The following is a 22821-nucleotide window of genomic DNA, read 5'->3' as shown; positions in this document are numbered from 1 at the left end:
ATATCAATATGTAGTTTAAAAAACACATACAACTGGATAGTTTTAAATTACTTATTCAACATAGAAATGATTCCCATCTCAGTAATCTGTTAAATAAACTACTATATATCCTCTCACTATAACTCTAACTGGACACACAATTTTCTTCTACAAATCATTAAGCACGTAATAGGAGGATCTGCTCCACTCTATCAATTGATTTATCACCGGAATAATTTGGATAAGAACTTTTAAAATTATTAATACTTGCAGAAAATTCAAAAATGCCACAAAAAACACTTCATTTTTTATAATATGCAAAATTGGTTGGATTTTGTTTATTTATAAACATCTAATCTCTTGTTCAAACGTACCCCATGAATTGTAAAGTAAATAAATAATTACAATATGTTTATGTTTTGTATTTATTTATTTGAGTCTGTTTTGTTGACACTTGGGATCTTTAAATTAAATTTTATTACAGTTAAATTTAAAAAAAAAATTTAAACTTACCAGTTTGTTTACGATATAATCGAGGAGCTTGAAAAACAACAAGAACCAATGCCTCAAAAACAAAATGTTTCACTTGAATTAGGATAAAACTCTTGAAAGTACAGCCTCGTTCGGGGATACAACTGTAAAGAAAAGAGAGTTTAAGTAAAATTAAAAGCAAAATTTGTCTTATTCTTTTTTTAATAATTCTCCCAAATTGTTATAATTTAGACACGTGTTCAATACCTTTCTAGCAGTACATATTGGTACATTCAGACACACACGAAATGACTTTCGTGCAAGAGGACTGTATTTGATTCTGATTACCATATTTTATTTTTATATTTTTGTCACTGTATTGTCATAAACTCACATATAAATCATTAGTTCACTCTCAAGCTAGCATATGGCTAATTAATAATTAATCAAAATAATTTAGCTAAAAGGCATGTTATCGGGCTTCAGTCTTGTGTTAAACTTAGATTAATAAAATGCTTAATTTACGTCAAATTAAAATATTTAAAAGTAAATTAAATTAAAATATTTAAGTTTGTAGATATACAAATATAAACATTTGTAAGCCCAGTAATAAAGCCAAACAATTTCCAGATTAGATTGAATTATATTAATGCTACTATTAACTTTCTAAATTAATTTCATTTTAATTATTAAATTTGATAAGAGATGGCCTACTTCTAGGCCAAATTACTCGGCATTTAATTATTGATAGTTACGAGGGTAGGCTGAAAAGTAATACACACATGCTTGCAGAGTGCAAACGAAATGATTTTCAGAAGTGTGCCAGGTGGCAATGGAAGTAACATTCCCCCTCTATGCGTATGTGCAGTTTGATGTTGTGCATTCATTCAGTATATTTTGAGAAGCAGAAATATAGGGACGTGTTCTAGTGCTATGTCAACGTGAGTTAAACAGCGTGCTGTCATCAAATTTTTAACTGCTGAAAAAGTGACTCCTACTGAGATTCATTGTTGTTTAAAATTTGTTTATGGTGACAATGCTGTTGATAGGTCTACTGTAAACCCACAAAAGTTTTTCGATTATTTCAAAATGAGAGATATATGAATATTGCGATAGTTTTTGTCTTTTATGTCCCACAAACACCTATTCTCAAACACAAGACTAATCAATTTATCAATATCCATGTTGATAAAAAAACACTCAAAATTGAACGTCAGAACGCATGAAAAAACAAACTCATTTGAATGCTCGAACGGTTCCGGCTACATCGTGCGTGTTCCGACACGCTCTTCGCTGCCAAAGTAAACACTGTCATTGGAAAACAGGTATTTGTTTGTTCGGACGAACTCGTCAGAACAAGATTTCATCAGAATTCGCATCTACAGTAACCATAGCCTAACCAAAGTGATGTTTCAACCTGCATCTTTTGTATATGGCATAGAAACGTTATCACCTATGCCATCTGGACCTCTATTTGAGGTCCAGGTGGCATAGGTGATAACGTTTCTATGCCATATACAAAAGTGATAACATCTCCTCCTCTCGTCGGAATAACGCAAATTTAAACCACCCAACACGACATCCGTCACCATCTTCTTTCCGGTATTTTACGACAAACCGCTTTGGTCCTTCCCGAGTTTTCCTTCTAAAACGCCACCGACCCGCCGAAGTATCACGGTCCATTCGTCGGTCGACCGACACCGCAACGCGCCGGCTGGGTTACCAACAAAATGCCAGAACAATAAAGAGATAATAGAGAGATGGTGGCCGTTGTATTCGGCACAAAATGCGAACGGTGGACCGTCGAGCGCCGCCGTCTCACAATTCTAGACGGTCGATAACGGTATTCGCTACGTCTAGCACGGCAAATAGACGATTGGCTTAAACTTCATTTTTTTGCGTTTGGGATTAAAATTACGACCTATTTTATTAAAATAATGATTACTTAAGCATTTACGAATAATAATGTAAAGAAACAGACGATTTTAATGCAGAAATTATTTAATTCTTCAATTTTTTAGCAAGCGATGCGAAGTGCCTATAGAATTTACATATATTTGCCTTCGTAATAGCTTATCTTAAGTTAGGCTCGTTCTTCCGCGGCATCTTCTACCATCAACAGCGTAATAGGTTTGTAAATTTTCTAAAAATTAAACATAAGCCACTACTTCCCCGGACAAAGGTATGAAGTAGTCCGATAAGAGACACCACGCTAATTAAAAATAATTATTTAGTATTATTAAATATCCTATAAATACTTTAAAATAGTTTAATTTGTTTATTTACCTTCGCTGGTAACCAACCACGTTAAATGTATCCGCCATTTTTTCAACAAACTTCCCGTGAGTCAATGCGCGACGTTCACCGAGTCACGTGATGTTGCGAACGTCCGCCGCAACGATTTTTTCTTGGGAGTTAAAACGTCAACCGTGTACAAGTAACGTTTGAACTTGCGCCGCAACCTCTCTACTTCCGAGCGACGTTCCGCCTTGCCGTATCTTCTCGTTTTAAAATAAATCGAAGCGAGAACGTTCTTTCCGTTTCGTAGGCAGTGTTGCCATATCCTTCTTTTTTTAAACTATATCTATTCGTTTATTTTCGAATTTGCGTTTTTTCATTTGGTTAATAATTTAAATATTTAATTTATTTTTTCCATGTAGTTTTATTCTAGACTTTTATGTAATACGTTTTCATTGTGTTAAAAAAAATTCTCTTTATCACGTTCTGTGTCCGCAGCGTTACCGACCGTAACATAATTATCAATATGTATTTATCTGCAGACAGATTCCGATAACAAATATGCGCGTATCGTAATCGATAATTGTAATATAATTTTATCATTTTACATGGGTTTTATTTCGGTACAAAATCCAAAACAAAACATTTTAATTAAGCGCATCAAGCGTTGGCCTTGGCAGTCATTCGAATTGACAAATCGCCGAAAGTTTTTGTTCGCTAATTTATAAAAGTCGGAGTCTTCTATTCCAACAACAACCGCCAACACATTTCGGGCATCTGTACGGCCAGGGTCGACATCGGGAACTTGTGTTCGTACGGTATCACCAATTTGAGCAGGAGGAAACGGCGAAGAATTTGGCGACAGACTGTCGTCTCTCCGTCGACATCGGCTTCTCGGGTGTCCTTTCGACCTCCACCGAAGCTTATCTGTNCTATTCGTTTATTTTCGAATTTACGTTTTTTTTTATTTGGTTAATAATTTAAATATTTAATTTATTTTTTCCATGTAGTTTTATTCTAGACTTTTATGTAATACGTTTTCATTGTGTTAAAAAAATTCTCTTTTTCACGTTCCGTGTTTGCAACGTTACCGACCGTAACATAATTATCAATATGTATTATTTGCAGACAGATTCTGATAACAAATATGCATGTAACGTAATCGATAATTGTAATACAATTTTATCATTTTACATGGGTTTTATTTCGGTACAAAATCCAAAACAAAACATTTTAATTAAGCGCAGCGAGCGTTGGCCTTGGCAGTCATTCGAATTGACAAATCGCCCAGTTTTTGTTCGCTAATTTATAAAAGTCGGAGTCTTCTATTCCAACAACAACCACCAACACATTTTGGGCATCTGTACGGCCAGGGTCGACATCGGGGACTTGTGTTCGTACGGTATCACCAATTTGAGCAAGAGGAAACGGCGAAGAATTTGGCGACAGACTGTCGTCTCTCCGTCGACATCGGCTTCTCGGGTGTCCTTTCGACCTCCACCGAAGCTTATTTGTGCTTGTCGACATACACCGGCGATTGTTGGAATGTATAATAACATAGCCAAATATTCGGTTTTTCACCAACGCATTTTGTATATATTTACCGAAGAATATCGACATTCTTTAATTTCGGTCTTTCACAGTAACATATATATTGACGTCAGTGATTTCGACCTATAATAATTTTTTTTAGCTACATAAAAATGCTAACATGCTTTGTGCCAGGATGGGAGGCAGGATATAAGTCATGCGATGTAACAAATGATGTAGTAATTGAAAACCATTTAGCACTCAATCCATATTTGAGTTATCAGTTTGAAACTGAAATAAACAATTCTGCACTGTTAGATGAAGAAAAGAAAAATATTCGTAGTCACTGCGTTGCCTTCCTTTTGTCTCTTATAAAACAACTTCGGCAAAGGCTACCTGACACTATATCAATATTGAAAACCATGACGTCACTAAGTATTGACCAATGCTTCAACCCAATTAAAAGTGATATAATAAACCTTGCGAAAATGTTTCTCACTGATAATGTAGTATTAACTCTCATCGACTTTCAATGGAGGAAAATCCATACAATTCAGTGGAAAAAAACTTCCAGCACGATAAACCGGTGGATGGAGGTAGCTCAATACCGAGATGCTGCCAGAGAAAATCCCTTTCAAGACTTGGTCAATTTTGTTTTAAAAATTCTTTTATTACCTCACTCAAACGCAGAAGTAGAGCGCTTATTTAGTCAGATGAATATTGTTAAGACCAAACTGCGGAATAGATTGAATATTATTTCACTCAGTAGCATATTAACGATTAGATATGGTTTGAAAAGATTAGGGAAATGCAGCTATGATTATGAATTGCCAGCAAATGTCATTCGAAAAATAGGTACTATGAAATCATATCAACATTTACAGTTTGAAGCAGGACTATCTTTTGAACACAATGAAGAAATTGAAGAAGTACCGGTAATGGAATTTAGCGACGAATGGACTATTTGAATAAAGTTAAAAATAGATTAATTAAAGGTAGGTTTTTGTCTTTTGTTTAGCCATTTTTTAGCGAATTTTAAAAAAATTTTTAGCTATTTTTAGAGAGTTTTTTGTTTGCTTTTAGCTACTTTTATTTTTTTGAGTTGGAAACCTAAATATTTTACGTACTGTTGTGACAAAACGTCTTACGCATTGCTATCTGATCTGGTTCATCTGTCTTTTAATATTATTATTCAAGGTTTGTTTTTCTACATTCTTAAATTCTAATGGCACGGAAACAAACGAGGTTTAAATTAACCCCAACAAATTCAAACTCTTCTGATAGTCAACAAAATGTGTGTGAAACGGCTTCTGTTGTGGAAGATAGATCTAAGATCACTAACGAACAGTCTCTCACCAAATCAACATTTCCTAGCAGCACATTGACACCTTTTGTGATAAAAGATGATGTAATAAAAGCAGAGATAACTTGGGCATTGGCAGTTGTAAAGAAAAAGATGTCACTTAATTCATGCTCTGATATTAAAAACTTTTTAAAAAAAATTTTTCCTGACAGTGCTATAACCATGCAATTTCAATTGGGTCCAGATAAATCTTCCTACATAATAAATTATGGCCTAGCCCATTATTTCAGAGAAAAATTGATTAATGCTGTTACAAGTTGCGATAATATTACTATCTCCTTTGACGAACCACTAAACAAAGTTGCTCAAAGAAGTCAAATGGATCTTGTGATAAAATACTGGGACAANTCAGACACGCGTTGATCGTTTTTGAGGTACAGACTTACTAATGTACCAAAAAACACTTACTACAACACCTTTTCTTGCAGTCGACGTCGACTGCAAGAAAAGGTGTTGTAGTAAGTGTTTTTTGGTACATTAGTAAGTCTGTACCTCAAAAACGATCAACGCGTGTCTGAAGAAATGAAGAACCATCTAGGACAGTGATGGCGAACGTCTTTGAGAAGTCGGTCAAATTTTGTTTATTACAGTATTTCTTTTAGTACAGTACTAGCTCGTGTGTCACTAAGTCAGTGGCATCACCTGGAAAGGGGGAAGGATGATTAAAAACTACTTTTTTTGGTTCGTACTTTTAAAATTTTCTAAAAAGTTTACTTTTTTTTGTTTTACAACTTTTATTTTTGCAAGTGAAGAGCAAAAAATAAACGTTGACGTAAAAAAAATTAATATCAATGGGGTGATACGATGAATTAGTACACCGGATGACACCATGTTCAGTCAGCAGTCGCCCCTGCACTGAGTATTTGATTGAACAAGGAATAAAGAAAATCACATATTTTATGAAATATTATTTATTAACAGATATAGTTACAGATATGTGTATGTATAATAAAGTTGAAGTATATTTAATGAGAAATCTGTTGTTGTTTATTTTCAGATAGTTTCTTAATATTAGGTTCATATTCTGTATTCATTAGTTTAACGCATTTTTCAGTCAATTCATTTCCAAGTTTATTTCTATTGGTATATTTTACAAAGTTCATTAAAGAAAACAATTTTTCACACGAATATGCGAACCCAAACATCGTTAAAAGAGCATTAGCAAGTTTCTTCATTAATATAAAGTTATTTGGTAAAGAATCCCATACGTTTAGTATAATATTTTCAATTTGTAGTGTGGGATCATTATTATCTGAACTACTTTCAAACATTTTTCCTTCTACTTTGGAAAGCAAGTTTTCAAATTTACTTTTCCGCACTATGCTGCTTTGAAATTCAACTAATTTCATTTCTAAATCATGGATACCTTGCCACATAAATTCGGTTAACTCCATTGTTTCGAATTCCGTTTTGTATGGATATAAAATAGTGTTGCAACGAATAGTATATTCATCCTCAGGCCGAATACCGAATATTCGGCCAAACTATTCGACTCGATTAACTCACGTACGAAAATTGCCGGGCGAACCGCATTACGGCAAGGACCCCGCTCTCTATTGGCCCGCTGTCAGTACGCTTCGCCAATCGCGTTAATTCTTGACAGTTGTAGCGGACAGACAAGAGCGTCGTGGCAGTATGTGATAAATGATGATATCAAATGTGGATAACAATGAAATGACCGACACGTGTATATAATGGAAAAAGAACAGAGAAGGACCGCAAAGTGAAAATATGAAAATAAATATGAAATTGAGTCGATAACAGAGTCGAATGAGGAAGCTTATTGGCGCGAAATTCGCGGCCGTCAATGCCAAACAATTGTTGACATAGAATTCGGAAAGCTAAATGCTTGTAATGAAAGTCGCTTAGCGTGCACGGGCGAACGCCTGGGGCAGTTCGGGCTACCGAGCTGTCTCGAATCTGTGAAATCATAACTGTGATTTCACAGATTCGATGCAGTGTTGTTCTGCAGTGCTGCATAGTGTTTTGGAAGAATGCAACGAGTGATGAATGTATTTTTTACGTGTGTAGAATACGTAGCAGCCAACTCTGTGGAATGCTGTNAGAAATTCATCTTGATCTAGCAAAAATTCTTCATATCTGTATGGACGGACCAAATGTAAACATAAGTTTTCTGAATAAATTAGAAGATCACATGGAGACACAGAACATTGATAAATCATTTGTGAGAATGGGAACATGTGGTTTACATGTAGTCCATGGTGCTGTAAAAGCTGGTTTTAAAGTAGTAGATTGGAATTTGTTACCACTGCTACGGAATTAGTACTACTTGCTAAAGGACTCACCCACTCGGCGTGCTGAATACATTGCTATAAGTGGAAGCAGATTATTTTCCAAAAAGTTTGGTTCAACAAGGTGGTTGGAGAATGGTGAGTGCTTAGAATGTGCAGTAGTAGTTGTTGAATCTGTGAAGACATTTATAAACAACAGTACAAAGTTGAAAGACAGCAAGGTGGCTACATTCTTGAGACAGGCACTCAATGATCCTTTTATTAAAGTCAAACTTTTATTTTTTCGGTCTATATGTACCCAAAGTGAGAGCTTTCTCACCCGATTTCAGAGCAACAAACCTCTTGCACCCTATCTTTATAAAGCAGTTGTTCAATTATTAATGAACCTGATGAGAAAGTTTGTGAAAAATGACAGGGTCACCGACAAGCAGTTTCTAAAAATAGATTTAAATGCTAATGAAAACTTGGTACCTCTGAAGAATTTGGATATTGGTTTTGGAGCAAAAAAAATTTTAAAAGAATTGAAAGTAAGTGACAAAGATATTCTGTATTTTCTAAGAGATTGTCGAAATGTGCTGAAAGTGATGACACAAAAGATAATTGAGAAGGGACCTGTCAAGTACAGATGTGTGAAAGCTTTGAGCAGCTTAGACCCAGAAATTATTAAAATGCAATCAAATGTTGGAAAATTGTATTTCAATGTTTTACTGGAGGTTCTACATGATACAAACAGGATTGATGAGAAATGTGCTGTCAAAGCAAAAGAACAGTATGATATACTCTGCAGTAAAGTGTCCATAAAATCCTATTCTACAAAGTTTGAGGACTTCATATCTGAAAGGAGTGATGATGATGGTCTGGACACATTTTATTGTGAAATTTTGAAGGATGATAAGCAACTGCAAGATCTATGGTCTATTATCAAAATTTCTCTTTCTTTCTCACATGGGAATGCAAGTGTTGAGAGTGGTTTCTCGGTTAACAAATCACTGTTGAGTGAAAATCTTAAGGAAGAAAGTTTAGTTGCTCAACGCTTAGTTTATGATGGGATCCGTTTTGCAGGTGGTATTGATCAAATAAATATAGACCAGAAAATGTTGTTAACAGTCAGAGGATCTAGACAGCGATATATTGCATGTTTGCAACAGAAAAAAAGATATTCAAAAGCAGCAGGCATTGAGGGCTGAAGAAAAAATAAAACTTACACAACAACTTAAAGACTTAAAACAACACAAGAAAACGTTAAGAAAAGATCACAAAAAGGAAGAAAAAGAGATTGAAATGAAAATGAATACACTTGAGGAGAAAAGGCTAAAACTACATTAATATAATAGTTTTTGTGTTTTGTGAATTGTAATTCATTTTTTATTTTCTAATTATCTGTATTTTGAGAAAAAGGGATTAATACTAAGAAGTTTTTCTGTATTTTGATTGTCCATTTTGTAAAAAAATAAAAAGATTTTACAATAAATTAGATGCAATTGTTAGAGAAGCTATAGTATAAACTTACACCTATTCCTCTTTATGTACAATCATTGATTTTTTTACTTAGGAAAAATGCTTTATTTAAAAATCTTTAAATTTAACTTTTTGTTAAAATTATGTTGCTGTTTAAAAAAAACAGTTACTCTGTTGAAAGATTGATTTTAAAATTGTGTGTTTCTAAGTCAAGAGTTCATTTTAAGCACAGTACAGTACTATTTATTTATCAAAGAATAATTTTTGTTGATTTTATGTTACCTTGTATTTACTAGATTTACATACAAATAATAATGATAAATGATGATAAAATAAAAAGCTTGTGTTTTGTTTGTAAATTGCTTATTTTTTCATTACATTGAAGTTGTGGATTCTATCAAACATTTTTCTACAGGATGTAGAAAAATGTTTTATATGTATTTTTTTACTGTATTTTTTAATGTGGCAGTCTTTGAAGTATATCAACCGTGCAAAAAGAGGGCTAGATGTACTCAATGTTCACAGTAAATGCTGTTTTATTATGTCGATATTCCACACTAAAAAATGTGAGGGTCAGGAAATTTGGACAAAGTTGGTTAGGGAAAATAAGGGAAAGTCAGGGAATTCAAAACAAAAATTTGAGTAGGAACCCTGTATTTAATTTGAAATAAATTCAGTCTCGAAGCTATTGCAATCTATAACTATAAATTTGTCAGATTGTATAAGGATGTTATCAGAAACCATACAAAAAGTGAAAAGTTACAGACAATCGGGATATGATCGGGATGAAAATTGCTGCTAATGAGATTGCGGAGAATCTCGAATGCAGTACAGAATTACCTGCCGAAACTGAAGTTAGAACCAGAAGAAAAAAGCATCAATTTGACTACGAAGAAGCTGTCGATGAACCCTTAACAGAAGAGAATAAACTTTTTCAATTACCCTTAATTCTCTGAATAAACGATTACGCTCTGGAAATCAGTAGCAAAAGTTTTCAGTTTTTATATGACATTTTAAAACTCAAGGATTTAGATGAAAAAATGCTAAAAAATTATTGAACCAGTCTCCGGTCGATACTTTCGGTCGAAAATGAATCAGATATAAATGCAAATGACCTACAAGAAGAATTGCGTGATATATCCCGGATGCTACCATATTCTATACCCTTTGGATGTTTTAAATAATTTGTGCCAAAATAACTTAATTACTCTGTATCCGAATACTGTCGTAGCTTTGATACTTTTATTAGCACTCCCCCGTCTCTGTAGCTAGCGGAAAAGAATTTTTTCCAAATTAAAATTAATAAAATACTACTTAAAAAGTTCAATAAGCCAAACAGAAATCTATCATTAATTTCTATCGAATCTACATTGGCTGCCACTCTAAACTACACATTCCTAATTAACGAATTTGCTAAAGTTAGAAGAGTAAAACTGTAGTAGATTGTTGTAGTTGATATCAATATTTTATTGTAGTTTATATTTTCAAAATAAAAATATTATTCGTCTATTTTGTGCAATTTTGTAGAAAAAAAATACAATCGAAGGTTATTTTACAGAAAAAACATTTAAGGGGCAGTATTTCGAAGACTCGCATAATACTGAGAAAATCTACCCCACGGCCCTGAACTTAGTCTCCAGTTTTTCGTGTTACAACTCCCAACGTGTTGAAGGTGTCACGTGGCACCATCTCACACTCTTACGTCAAATTGATAGTCTCGAGTTATAATTCGCGTGCTTTCCCATCTCATCATCTGAGTCCCTACTCACTTTGAGTCGAGAACGTGAGATCGCTACACGAAAGTGGAAATGGCTGACAGATTTGCTATTCTGATCGAAATCGAAACATTACTGAGAGCCAAAAGACGTTGTTTAAGAAATATTTTTATACCCGAAGAATTTTAATATATATATATGTCTGTCTGTTAAGAGCCCGCCTTTTTTCAAGAATATTCAAATAGTAAGAACAGCAAAGTCAGTAGATAAAAAACAAATTTAATTTCGAAAATAAATAAATCATTATTCTAACATATTCATAATTTAGAATATTTGAGAAAATATATTATTTTTATTTCGGGATAATAAATCAGCAATTGACGTTAATGCTATTGCAATTTTTTTTAATCGAGTCTTTCTTCTCTTCAGACATAGAAACTTCTTTCTCCCTCGGCTCCAGTTCTTTTCTCTTCAATTTAATTTTTTCCTGTTGTAGTTGAATAAATGAATCTGTTGTTTTTTACTTCACTCAATTTCTGTTCAGCTGAAATTCATTTTCTTTTGCTTCCTTTTATTACAAAACATAACTTCACATGGAAAACTTAGTCTTTTTACACGCTAACTATTCGAGTTTTTATGAACTATAGAGGGCGCTGCATTTTTACAAAATGGCTACTTTATCTGGGTCGCTTGTAACTAGTAACTAGTAACAATTATTGTTAGCGGGACACGTCATTATGTGGTATCGAAACAAATGAGAGATCGTTCTATACATATTTGTGCCCTTTGTGTTAAAAAACATCAAGTTTGACATTGTCCCATCAGGGTCGGATTTACAAGTAAAAAGCATCGACTTTCGAGGGACCTCAAACATTTGTATAAAAAAGAAAATTGAAGTCAGATTTTGTAATAAGCATTTTTTTACAAACCAACAAAACATACTTCACTGTTTATTTTGTGTAGTATTTCATTAATTTTTTTCTAAGAATTAACGTAAGATCTTTTTTAAAAAAATGGATAAAACCAATTTAAAAAAAAGATTTTTAATGGAATGGGTATAAAAATTTAATTAAACTTAGTTATAAAACAGAAGACTAGTGAAACCTCACGTCTTTTTCTTCCAATATCCGTATTAAATCAGAGTCATAGTCTGATTTAATTCTTTTTTTTTTATGATTGACTTCTAAAATTGTGAAGGGTTGGTAAGGGGCCTTACAAAGTTCGGCTTAGGGCTTCGAAATGCTTAAATCCGGCCCTGTGTCCTACACAAAATTACTGGCATTTTAAACTTTAACAAAATGTTTTAAAATTGACAGCGTAACTTGTTCGTGTAAAGCTGGACAATCGGGAAACTGCCAATTCTTAACAGTCTAATCCACTCTTTCAGAATTCAGAGCTCATAAATATAACCGGTCAATTTCCGAATAATCATCTGTTTTCCCCGTTTTTCGTGTGGGAATAGACGAAAACTTATATCAGGCTCTCGTAAGTCTTTGAAATTGCAATTTGGAATCAACAGTAAGCGTTGCTTTTTCTATCGCTTTTCATCTTTACTGCTGATACTACACAAGAATGAATCGAACGACCCAGATAGAATAGTTTTGTTTTTAAACACCAGAAGGCGAGCATCAGGTGAAAAATGAGAATAAAATTAACGGGTGTAATACTAATGTAAAACACTAGAAAGAAAAACGGAAACGTGGGTAAATGCTCTGTTGAGCATACTACTCTCTTATTCTGTATAATGATAAGTGGACTCTACTATAAAATTACAATTCTGAAGAATTCTAATTTGAAGTAAAAATATTAAATACTGTAAGAGAGAGAAAGAAAAAAGAAATTCTGAAAACGCCTTCTATTTTCTCACTTATTTATATGAAATCAAGGAGGGATTCAATGTTTTATCACAGAATTTCCTTTTATGAGGTTCGAACCCACAACATCCAGTTGTACCGGTTCAACACTAATAGATGACGTTACCACTGTTCCACCAAGACTCGCGACAAAAGTCTTTTGTTTTCATATATATAACTATATGAAATTTACCATTTGTAAAATGAAGAATGTCACATACCTTTACTTAATATATTTGCCGAGGCGTGTGTATTTCGTTCGAAAATGAAATCGTTCTTTATCTAAGCACTCGAAATAGTGTTGCCACCTTTTCAAAATCGCTGACCCGGACGGCAGGTCAGGTTTGTTCGAAGTCCTGATGCATGCGCAATGTCATTTTACAATGCGAAGAATAACGTGCATGCCGGTTCTAAATCAGTTAGAGTTAGGGACTAGGGACTTGCGTAGGAGTAACGTAAATAACCTAAATTAAGAAAGAACAGGTACAGATAACCTAGCTCGTAGACGTGTACGATCATATAGTACATGCAAAAAGAATGAGCCACTATTCATACTAGGGTTTCTCAAACGAGATCCCGGCTGTTTTTTAACCCGGGAAATTCTTCTCATCCCGGAAAATCCCGAAAATTTCTTTAAATTTACTTTTTTCTTACTTTGTGTTAAAGTTGGGGAAATTTTGCAATCATTAAGAGCTTTTAATACAGTCTGGCTATCTGTGCAAATAGTAATTTTTATATTTTTCTTCCTTTGGCTTATCCAGTTAATTGCGTCATCTATTGCTACCAATTCTGCTTGGTAATTTGTGCATCTTTTACCTAACTTGATTTTTTTTATGATACTGCTCCCTATTTCTAAAGTAATAAACATACGATGATCTCACTCCTTCTGAGGATCTCGATCCGTCTGTATAGATTCTGTATTTATCCTGATAGTTTCAATAACTGCATTATGCCAGATGTGCAAATTGGACAAGGATACAAACGAGTACGAAGTATGCAATATGAAGTTTTTCTTCACGAACCCGATTATTAAAGCCAAACGAACTTCCGAATTATCGAACTGTAAGCTCGATGCCGCTATTAAAGCAACCGAGGTAGACAAATTAAGAATACCAGACGGCGAAAAAAGTATTGTTACAATACTTTTTTGCCGTCTAGTATTCTTGATTTGAACTAGAAATCTTACAGGCTACAGGTGATAAAACACATAACATCCGTCTTCTCTTAAATGCATTAAAGACAATTCCACCCACATCAATTGTATCGGAAAGGGCATTCTTGGTAGCGGGACTTTTCATTACTAAAATAAAAACTAGATCGAGTGATCGGAGTAGCGACCATCTTTGCTTTTTAAAATCTTATTATAAAAATTTATCAATAATATTTTGTATTATGTTTTATTTAAAAAGCGAAAATACCTTCTAAGTTAGAAATTTGATGTAAGTTCATTTTTTTCTATAAATTTTCAACTCAGTTCAAAGCAGTTTTGTTGTTGTATGCAGTTTCCAGCAAACTTTAAGAAATTTTTCCTATTTGTGAAAATTTCTACGTATTTCAAATGTAATTTTTAATACATATTTTACACAGCATTATTATTATCATTATTATTATTTTGGAGGTTGCAGGACGTATTAAGTTACTTAAAAATGAAAAATAATTAATAATTAAAAATCTTAAATAATTAATTATTTCAGATTTATTTTATATCTTAAAAATAATTAATTACATTCCGAGATCCGGGAAACAGTTCACTTTTTTCCCGGAATCCCGGGACATGCAAAAGATCGGGAAATGAGAAATCCTAATGCATACTTATGCATATATATGTAGGTAATATATACTGCACATACAATATACATGAGGTACCAGTTTATTATTCACAACTTCATTATAAATGTATATAAAGAAGATATTCATTAAAGTGTGTAACTTTTAAAATTAATATGTTAAATTATGTACGAGATAAAATTAGCTTATACGGAAATATAAACGGGAAATTTATTGCGTTTTATATAAGAACATCATTACACAGTGTCAAGAAATTATATACACATAATTATGAAGTGTACATAATAATATATCAAAACAAGATTTAATCTGTCTTGGATTTATGTACGTTAAACAATATGGAATTAATAATTAAATGTTTTTATTTATTAATTAATATTTATTGCAAGCGTTACTGAATTTTTTTTAAACAATTTTATCCTCGTGAGCGAGCGTGCACACGCAATTTTCTGAAAATTAAACAAGCCAGATAATGATAAATGAATGCATTCAATCTGCCGTGTTATAAACAAATTGCTGTTACTAACATACACGAAGTCTGGCGGAAAACGTTGGATAAAGTTTCTGATCTCAATTATAATTTGTTTTCTCTTTTTACTGCTGCTTAAATTTATCTGAGAAGTGAAACAAACTGTACGCAACTAGCATACAATTACAGTTATTTTTTTCAAATACGACTATAATAGATTACAATGGATAGAGAAACATCTGTAACACTTTTCGACGAGAAAAATGACTTTTTAATCAATACACTTTGCTCACTGAATCCTGTAATTTACGTCGGAAGGGCGTTTGGTTTGGAACCTTTAATACCGTACAATTGTTGCCAATTCGAAAACAATATTTGGTTTTCTATATACGCTAATGGAATAGAGCTTCTGTTATGGCTCATGGTAATTCATGGAACGGTTATTACATTTAATGAAGATGCTTTCTGTGGAACTATGCTTCCAGAGCCAGGAACGAACTTATATTTTCAGTCGGCTTTAAGAATGACCCTCGCAATTTTCTTCGCTGTCCTTTTCACATTTTGCAAAAGAAACAAACTCAAATTAATGAAACGCCATTTTTATTATCGCGATGAAGAAAAGATTTTTTTGAAAACAGAAAAAATATTTGTAATTTCTCTCACTCTCTTCTTTTCTGTAACTGTAGCCGCAAGATTCGTTTTAGAATTGAAATATTACCCAATAATTGAAGAGAAAAATGAATCATTTACTATCAGTTTTATGTGTGTATTATTTTATTTCTTATGGCACATATACAGTTTCGGTGCAGGAAACTTTCTCTTGTGCATTTTAGCAGCGTTATTCTTGAGAATTTTCGCATGTTTTCGATATTTGCAAGAACAATTGGATTCGATGACGAAAAACTCTCCAAATCTAAAGCGCAAAATAGTCACCATCGTAAAAGAACACACCGAATTATGGGAAATTTTTCAACAATTCAACCGACTGTGGAGCGATTTATTCGCCATTGTGTACTTTCTCTTGACTCATTTAACTTGTTTGTATCTGTATCTCTGTGTTCAGCGAGAGAAATGACGACTTGAAACGATTAAATTCACCCCACAGAAGATTTATATTCGCATTCTGTTTTGCTGTTTTTGCGATTATTTGCGTATTTGGTTCATTTGCTGTTTCGAAATTAACTTCTTCGGTAAGTGTATAAGTAAGAAATTACATGTTTTACTTAATACCTCAATTTACGGTATATTAGTAACGTAAATCGACTCTTAAACGTATTTAATTTATTATAAGATTTCTTTTGCAGAGATATTAAATAACAACACTTGTAATAAATTGATAAACAAACATTATTTTGAATAAAGCTGGAGTACAGATTACAGACTTGTGCATACATATTTTATAATATTGTTTATCAGATAAACAAATTCTGTGGGAGTTGATAAAATTGGTCAAGGATTTCGGTGTCTAACCCCATCACTAAATCCGTATTATTGCGTCTCTGAAGCACTCCTGGAGAATTTGCAATTCTTCATTGGAGACACATAATCTCTAGTTGCTATTTATATTGAAAACTTTAGAGGGTTTAAATTCGGAATCATNATGCAGAATTGATATTAATATTCTTATATATTATATATATAAATTATTAATATTGAAACAATTCAGTTCTTGTATAAAGCTCAGAAAATTAATTTTTTCTTTTTAAAATGCAGTTGTCCCTTGATAATCCAACAGGTATGGGACCAAAGGTGTGTCGGATTACCAAAAGTGTCTGGATTACTGAAAGTGATTACATATTTGGCATTGTTTTGCTAGCAGTGGCCTACAATATTTCCTACTCCAACTGTTCAAACAGAACTGCTCACAGAAAACACACGAAATGTGTGTCATTGTGTAAGAATTGGGTGGGAAGATTAATGTTGCGACATGCTTCTGTGCAAGCAGACATGTGACAGGGACTACGGTGACCTTGATGGGAGGTGCTTCGGACTACTGAGCATGTCAGATTACAAAATGTCGGACTATCAAGGGACAACTGTATTCAAGATTAAAAATGATTGTTTAAAATTTTATTCAATCATTTCCTTCATCAAATTAATCATTAAAATGATATTTCAGTTATTACCTCCAGATCGTCAAAAAGGATTAAAATCATTATTGAAAGAATATTACAAATCATTATGTAAGCACTTGGTTAGAGACCATAAAAATTTACAAACAATGGAAAGACAAAATAGAAGAATTCTTCAGGTATTTTAAGAACTAGATTCTGTTANGAAGTTGTGGATTCTATCAAACATTTTTCTACAGGACATATGTACTGTATTTTTTTAATGTGACGGTCTTTGAAGCATATCAACTGTGCAAAAAGAGGGCTAGATGTAATCAATGTTCACAGTAAATGTTGTTTTATTATGTCGATATTCCACACTAAAAAATGTGAGGGTCGGAATTTGGACAAAGTTGGTCAGGGAAAATCAGGGAAAGTCAGGGAATTCAAAACAAAAATTTGAGTAGGAACCCTGTATTTTCATTTTTTGTTAAATTATGCAAAGAAACCATCATGACATGTCTAATAAAATTTTCCCAGTTGACAGCCATTCTACTACTAACTCCTACGGCCAAACACGCATAATTCAATGAGCAGTCAATGCAAATTAGATGCCATATGAATGAAGAAATAGTTTCCCACAAATTTTTTCCAAATTTATCTTTAAAGGTTCCTTCGAACACTGAACTACTAGCCTTACATTTGTGAGATCGAAAAAAAATGGATTAGTATCTTTTCTAAATAAAATTTTACTCTGACCATTGCCATTTATTGCATTCCACATCAACAGGTTTTAGGCTGAATTTAATCGCAAACTTTACACCAGACAAGATTCTCACATCAACACCTAATTCAGAAAAACATGATTCTAAATATTGGAAAAAATCCTTCAATGTCCACTTATCCATTGCAAAAACCAAAGCCACTCAAATACAGATGTATGAACACATCGCGTTAGACAGATAAATTTGTTAATATTTTCTAATGGCACCACCCACATTGAAAGTCACTGAACAGTTTTGTCGAGATTACAGAAGTGTCGCCATGATGGTGCATGTAAGTAAAATTTAACCATTAAGTGTAATAACCAAATATTAAATTCGATATTCATTTGAAATTAAATTCATATTTCTTTTGATATATAATTAATTACATATTTTCTGTAATCAGTTCATGTTTTAACATATGGCAAAAAAAATATGCATAATATATACATATAGAATATTGTATTATTTTCCAGTTTGAATTGAATTTGATTTTAATAATTTTAAAGTAAAATTTTAAATATTTCAGATAACAAATCCCAGTAAAATTAGAGTGGATCTTAGATTTTATGCTGAGGTAAAAGTTTTTTTACATATTGTATGAAAGTTCTTAGTAGTAATGAATAATTTTAATAAATAGCTGTTGTAGCTTTGGTATTATCAGTCTTTAGAATTTATTATTATTGTTTTTAGATAATCTCATATATGAGATTGGAATTTATAGAAATTTACCATTTATATCCATTACCATTTATAGAAAATATAGTTTTATATATTCCTTACATACTAGTTGTACCTAGCAAAATGTTACAAATTAATAGCAAAAATAAAATTTATGTAAAATTTATTAATATAAGACTTAAACATTTTCTCATAATGTTTTTTTTTTTTTTTTGTAAATACTTTCAAAGTTAGGTACATTTCTGCATACAGATTAAATCACTTCTATTTAATTGAACACAGTCGTTCATTTTTTTTCTTACCTGTAAGAGTTGTTGTTCTTTTGTGCACCATTTCATTTGAAACAAATGACATTGTTTTTCCTGGCCAAAATATGATTTACAATAATTTTTCTGTTATTAATATAAAATTAAAAAGTAATTAGAAGAGAATGAAAGATTGTTAACTTAAGAAGTTATTTTCAGGAGCATTTTTATACTGGAAGGTAGTGGTGTGCGATGGGTGAAACATCAATGATCAATGTCAGCAATTGATGGTAAAAAAAACATCAGTGATGGTTTTCAGACATTGATGCTCAATTGACGTTTATTTAAATTTTCAGTTTTTTTCTGATTACATCAGAAATAAAAAGAAAATGAAAGTTAACTCTTAACTTAAAAGTTGTATTGACGTTTGTTATTGCAATAAGTACATGAGTATAAACAGCTCTTACAAAAGGGACAAATTAACCTGCTAATTTATAAAGATCTCCAAAATTCATAGAACTTAATATTAATAGTTTTTGTATGTGCTTTGGGCTCAGACTTGCTCATTTTTTTATTAATAATAAACCTGGCCTTAGATAACCTTTCCAATGGCACTGTGAGTGTTCATAATGATTGTAATGTTAAAAAGCTAAGATTTCAATCAGTATCTTGCATGTCTTTCCAAAATGCCAAGGACCCCTTGGCATTTTGGATCAGAGGTGTGCACTGAAATAGCCATGCTTAGGTAATGTTTTAATGAATTTATGGTTAAAGGATTTTCTGATCTCCTGTCAATACTTGTGATTTTTAAGTTTCTGTGATCTTGTGAGATCACAGAAACTTAAAAATCACAAGCCACTGGTGTCATCTGCATTATCATTCTCAATTATATCATTCATAGTTAATGATTGATTGTGAGTTAAGTTGGGCATTGATGAAATTTACAGCTCTAGCACAACTTGCATTACTTTTAAAGTTGACTTTCTTAAATCGTGAATCTAGCACTGTTGCCACACTGTAGGCCAGTTTTGTTTCAATGTATTTAAATCTGTAATCCAAATTTTTATAAATACTTCAGATCAATAATTTTTTAATTTGAGTCTCAGGAAAAATTTTACTGAGTACATTAGACAACAAACTCAAAATTGGAATGATCTTACTGATCACAGTAGTGCTTTCTGAAGAAATTTATTAGTAATGCTTAAAAATGGTTTTAAAATTTTAATAGCATCCTGGACCAAATGGAGCTCATATCCAGATAGCATGTCAGGATCACCAACAACAGTTTGTATTGCTAAGGTCACTGAATCTTGTGTGTCAAGGAACCTGTTTAGCATTAAATAGGTTGAATTCCATCTTGTTTCCACATCCTGAAATCAGTTTCAGTTCACTGCTGCCCAATTTCAATTGCTCTTTCTGTAAACCTGATGCTGCATTATTACTTTCATGAAAGTAATAATGGCCTTTACTTTTCCAATAACTTGCTATAACTCTGGAACATCTCTAATTGAATCTTTTACCATTAAATTTAGAGTGTGGGAAAAACAAGATAAGTGTTTGTCTTTTCCATGAAACAGCTCAACTGCTTTTACAAAGTTGCAATCGATCTTTCAACTTTGTTTTCGATCTTTTTATTTTCTAACCCCCAAAAATCAATTACCTTATTTAATTGTTCTTATATGTACTCTGCAGTGTCGCTCTCTGTCAAATTTGAAACACCAAGTACATGTGACTGATGATTAAAATTCTTGATGAAATGAACTGTTACTCCCAGATAACTATGGCTGTTTATTGAATCTGTCCATGCATCTGTGGTTAAAGCCATCACATTTACTGCTCACAATTCTTTCTTAATAGTCAAAACTGCTGCATCGAACAGATGGTCAATCTTTATTTTGATTGATGTCCTGTGTGGGAGCTGATACCTTGGGCAAGCTACTTTCAAAAAAATTCTGAAATCCATCTTCTGATACGATATCAAAAAGCTTGCCATCTTTTAAAATCCAACACACAATTGCTGCAGTTATTTCTTCACTTCTTCTTCCATCTACAATTTTAAATTTATTAATAATTTCTTAATCTACTTGTCAAGTAACTGTACTAGTAATGGACATTCTACAGTATAGTGAACACTGTTTAAGCATGTTGCTTAGATTCAAATCTAAGCCCAATATTTTAGACATGTGCATGATTTTAATGGAAATAAACATTAAAAAGTGGATTGCTCTATATCGCACTTCTGTAAAAATTAAGTCAAGTATTAAAAACTGCTCACTATTAGTACTAAAACTGCACACTACTTATTATAATTGAATATGTTTAGTGTTTGATCTTATAGATGCATTTGGAAAGCATCTAATTACTTACATGGTCTAAAATCTTGAATCAAATTAATGTAGTCCAGCACTGTTCATTGTCGATTTTCAGGTTCCTGCAAATTTTATTTCATGGCACTTAACAATGTGAAAAATGCTGAAATTGTAGTAGATGACGATGAAGATGAAGAAGAAAGATTCATTTGATAGGCATGACCTGCTGCTTGATCTTGAATCCAGGGAAATATTAATAGCACTAACATCTGAAAATAAAAAATAATCTGATACATATCTGAAAAGCTTTATACTGATAAATATTTTTAAATGATTAATTCAAAACATACTGCATTAAATTATTTAGGTGTATGTTACCTTTCGTGAATATGGATTCCACATGTGGTCATTTCCTGGGTGGACCTGATGTTTTCGTGTGGTCATTTAAAACTTTCCCGTGAAAGTGCTGACGGTAATTTGTCGTATTTCCAGAAAACTTTAAAAATTTGCCGCAAAGTGTGCATTGCGCCTTGTTTTCTTTAGAGTTTTTTTGAAAAAATTTTTAAACTTCTGTTGTTGAACTTGAATTCATCGCGGGTACCGTGGGAATGACTTTTTTTCTTCACGACGTAAGTTGCTTGCTAAGTGAAAGTGAAGTAAACTGCTCGCCCCGCAACCCCGCTAGTTGATTTGCATAAAATTAAAAGCTTTTAAAAGATTATTTTATATAGCCTATTTAAGAAAGAGTTTTCATTAAAAGTAAACCACGTTTTTAAAACCATGCTAGTTGAATCTGGTTAAAATTATTGACTTTAAAGAATAAAGTAACTAATGTGACTAATTTCTGAATATATGTTTAAAAAAAACACTGCTTACTTTTTTATCCTTGATAGTGCAGGCGTCGTTGGGATATGTCTAGTCCAGTTGTCCACCAATTATAATAAATAAAGAATGCAAGGAAGCCATTACTGTATATACCCTTCTTGATAAAAAGCACTGAGTTCAGCGTTAATACGATTTTTCTTGTATCGCAAGTACTTTCGACGAGTATTATATCGTCGTCTTCAGGCGAAAAAAGAACAAAATTTGAATTAGAACGTGCAGAATGTTCCAAGTAGAAAACGGAAAATTTTTTCTTGTCAATTTCTAAATTATAGCGTTCGGTAATTCCGTTGGTCACGTGCAACAAGCTTTTGCTGGAGTTCGAAGGAGGTAGTTAAAGGAGTTTACTCTTCCTTTAACTACCCTACCCAACCTACGCAGGAGTATATGCAATGATCGGGATAAAGTCGACGTCTTAGAAAAATCGGGAATATACGCAGTGCAACTGGAAAATCCAACAACGGGGACAATTGAGAAGTATATAGGGGCAACGACAAGAATGCTCGCTTGCCGTATCGCGGAACATCAAGATGATATAAACAAAGGAAGACAGACCACAGAGCTCGCCAGAAAAGTTCTACAGCAGGGCTATAACCCGTTATGGTCAAAAACAGCGTTGCTCAGGAGCTGTAACAACAGAAGAATTACATTTATTTGGGAAGCGCTCCTTACAATGACCACAGACGCATGCAACGTCCCCACACTCGACTTGCCCGAAATATGGGTTACTTTATACCAGCGTTTAAATAGCAAAAAGCGCCAAGAGTCGCACA

At 32.9% G+C, this 22821-nt stretch overlaps 3 protein-coding genes across 3 annotated transcripts in view; all 3 read left to right on the top strand.

The window, feature by feature from the left end:
• The first annotated feature begins 5443 nt into the window (after nt 1-5443).
• Nucleotides 5444-5944, top strand: LOC111636518. The gene has a single exon (XM_023381799.1). The coding sequence runs from the start codon at nt 5444-5446 to the stop codon at nt 5942-5944; it is 501 nt and encodes a 166-aa protein (XP_023237567.1).
• A 1924-nt stretch (nt 5945-7868) lies between these two features.
• Nucleotides 7869-9129, top strand: LOC111636522. The gene has a single exon (XM_023381802.1). It carries the CDS (start codon nt 8214-8216, stop codon nt 9018-9020), a length of 807 nt encoding a protein of 268 aa, XP_023237570.1. The 5' UTR covers nt 7869-8213; the 3' UTR covers nt 9021-9129.
• Nucleotides 9130-17208: 8079 nt separating this feature from the next.
• Nucleotides 17209-22821, top strand: part of LOC111636517 (regulator of nonsense transcripts 2-like) — a 69039-nt gene continuing 63426 nt past the window's right edge. The window contains 1 exon segment of the mRNA XM_023381798.1: nt 17209-17367. Within this exon segment, the coding sequence (XP_023237566.1) occupies nt 17224-17367 (144 nt within the window). The 5' untranslated portion in view covers nt 17209-17223.

The sequence above is a fragment of the Centruroides sculpturatus genome, unplaced genomic scaffold (assembly GCF_000671375.1).
Source record: "Centruroides sculpturatus isolate CEXI.00-Female unplaced genomic scaffold, Cexi_2.0 scaffold1057, whole genome shotgun sequence".
Lineage (NCBI taxonomy): Eukaryota > Metazoa > Arthropoda > Arachnida > Scorpiones > Buthidae > Centruroides > Centruroides sculpturatus.
The sequence above is the reverse complement of the archived record's forward strand: the minus strand, read 5'-3'. Positions and strand labels throughout refer to the sequence as shown.

What these genes read in the sequence shown, in the direction of transcription:
- LOC111636522 (XM_023381802.1), top strand. Translation starts at nt 8,214, where the DNA reads ATGAACCTGATGAGAAAGTTTGTGAAAAATGACAGGGTCACCGACAAG.